The sequence below is a fragment of the Musa acuminata genome, chromosome BXJ3-5 (genome assembly GCF_036884655.1).
Source record: "Musa acuminata AAA Group cultivar baxijiao chromosome BXJ3-5, Cavendish_Baxijiao_AAA, whole genome shotgun sequence".
Classification (NCBI taxonomy): Eukaryota; Viridiplantae; Streptophyta; class Magnoliopsida; order Zingiberales; family Musaceae; genus Musa; species Musa acuminata.
Window position 1 is genome coordinate 16584723 of NC_088353.1, and position 2378 is coordinate 16587100.

General features: G+C 47.8%; 1 protein-coding gene across 1 annotated transcript; it reads left to right on the forward strand.

Moving 5' to 3' along the window:
* Window positions 1–260: 260 nt before the first annotated feature.
* On the forward strand, window positions 261–2034 carry LOC135637747 (GDSL esterase/lipase At5g33370-like). Its single transcript, XM_065150510.1, has 5 exons — window positions 261–541; window positions 642–769; window positions 863–1105; window positions 1175–1427; window positions 1528–2034. The coding sequence occupies exons 1-5, from the start codon at window positions 298–300 to the stop codon at window positions 1758–1760; spliced, it is 1101 nt and encodes a 366-aa protein (XP_065006582.1). The 5' UTR covers window positions 261–297; the 3' UTR covers window positions 1761–2034.
* The last annotated feature ends 344 nt before the right edge of the window (window positions 2035–2378 follow it).

Below are 2378 nucleotides of genomic sequence, written 5' to 3' on the forward strand. Positions count from 1 at the left end.
CATCAATAGATATGCTGCCACCGATCTCACATGAATTGATCATCAAATACCAAACTATGTGTATGTATACGTTGTAGAGCGGAAGGTGCAGCAGTAAAAGCGTCTACCAAACACTCGAAGGAGTAGATGGAGTGAATCAATTTAGGCTTTCAGGGCCACGGCGGTCCCTGTCGTCCTCCTCCATGACCTTTACTAGTTGGCAGGGGAAGGTGAAACGAGCCCTTGGCTCATCCTGTATAAAGCCATCCACCCCCCGTGCTCTTCAGCCTCAACTTCGCACATCAGTCCTCCACGACCATGGCCGAGTCCCGAGGTCTTCTCTTCGCCCTCCTCCTCAGCCTAGTTGCAGCAGGGACACTGCCATCGTCGTCCTTGGCAACTCGTGCTTTCTTTGTGTTTGGGGACTCCCTGGTCGACAATGGCAACAACAACTACTTGGCAACCACAGCACGAGCCGATGAACCTCCGTACGGCATCGACACCCCATCTCACCGTGCTACAGGCCGATTCTCTAACGCGAAGAATGTCCCCGACATTGTCAGTTAAGTCGTCTTCTCCATGCTCACACTCATCCCGAGTGCATGCACATCCAAAACTCGGTCCTCTCATCTCTCTATAATTTCTCCGGTGTGTCTCATCAGGTGAATACCTCGGAGCTGAACCCACGTTGCCATACTTGAGCCCTCAGCTCGACGGAGAGAAGCTTCTGGTGGGTGCAAATTTCGCGTCGGCAGGGATCGGGATTCTCAACGACACCGGCTTCCAGTTTGTGAGTCTCGTCTCGCAGTCGACGAGGAGGGATCCACTTCAGTGGTCACTGATGTGCGCGCTCGTGTGTGTGCGTGTGTGTATGTGTTTGCAGGCCAACATAATTAGGATCAACAAGCAGCTGCATTACTTCGAGCAGTACCAGGGGAGGCTAAGCTCCTTGATCGGTGCGGAACCGACGAAGAAGCTCGTCAACGAGGGACTGGTTCTGATAACACTGGGAGGAAATGACTTCGTCAACAACTATTACCTCGTGCCTTACTCTGTCAGATCTCGAGAGTTCTCCCTGCCTGATTACATCCGTTATCTCATCTCGGAGTACAAGAAGATCCTCATGGTATGTATGCAACCTTTCGCTCTCTCCCTTCCTCCCTCCCTCTAAGTTTCTGTCGTTGTGACAATGCAGAAGCTCTACGATCTGGGTTGCCGACGATTCCTGGTCACCGGAATCGGGCCACTGGGTTGCGTGCCTGCTATACTAGCGACGAGGAGCAGGTCGGGCGCATGTGACCCGGAGATGCAACGCGTCCCAGACCTGTACAACCCCCAGCTGGTGCAGCTCATGAGCGAACTCAACAGCCAATATGGCGACGACGTCTTCGTTGCCGTCAATGCCTACAAGATGCACATGGACTTCATATCCGACCCCGCAGCATATGGTAATCAAAGAGAAAAGCCAAGTCTAGTGCGGTGTTCATCATCTGAAGACCAACAACACTCAAGCTGTAGTACTGATCATGCATGTGTTTGATTTGGCAGGCTTCGTCACATCGAAGGTGGCATGCTGCGGTCAAGGACCTTACAACGGACTGGGTCTGTGCACGGTTCTCTCGAATCTCTGCCCCAACAGGAACATCTATGCGTTTTGGGATGCATACCATCCTACCGAGAAAGCCAACCGGATCATCGTGGGCCAGTTCATGACGGGATCCAACGAGTACATGAACCCCATGAACTTGAGCACCATTCTGGCCATGGACGCACGCACCTGAGCTTGCGTCTCTCTCGTCCAGTCCAGTTCACCTTGTGCTCATCGATCCATCGGCCGCAAGCTTATGCTTCGTTTTCCGAGTTAGCAAGCGTATGATGTCTGTGTAGTTTCTTAGCGGTGGGAGGTTTCATAGATGAGTCATGTGGTTTGATCTATTACCTTTGAAGTTACATGGCATTGTCAGTGAGTCAGCGGTCTAAAGGCGGTTCGATTTGCCAACGCATGTAACACTTAATATTGTGATGGAATTTATGCGTGTGTTTCATCTTTCTTTATGGATTGAAAGTATATTTTTTGTGGAGATGGAGACAAAGATGCAAGTGAAAGATGTCTTCTTCATGATGCTGTTAACCCAAAGAATAAATGCCGGCATGAAAGTAAAAAATTCTATGTTAAACAATATAAACTTATTTGAATTATTCCACCTGTATCAAAAATTCATTCAAAGCATTAATAAATATTTTTTTAATAATAAAAAATAAATCAATTTTTAGGCTAATTATATTATAGATAAATACTTAAAATTGTATGAATGTAACATCCCCATTTATTTCCCACATTGGAGTTGGATTAAGATTTGGCTGGTTGTATTTCTATTAACTAACTTAAAGTTTAAATA

What these genes read in the sequence shown, in the direction of transcription:
- LOC135637747 (XM_065150510.1), top strand. Translation starts at nt 298, where the DNA reads ATGGCCGAGTCCCGAGGTCTTCTCTTCGCCCTCCTCCTCAGCCTAGTT. An exon ending in GAATGTCCCCGACATTGTCA is followed by an intron (nt 542 to 641) that starts GTTAAGTCGTCT and finishes GTGTCTCATCAG; the next exon opens with GTGAATACCTCGGAGCTGAA. An exon ending in AGTACAAGAAGATCCTCATG is followed by an intron (nt 1,106 to 1,174) that starts GTATGTATGCAA and finishes GTGACAATGCAG; the next exon opens with AAGCTCTACGATCTGGGTTG.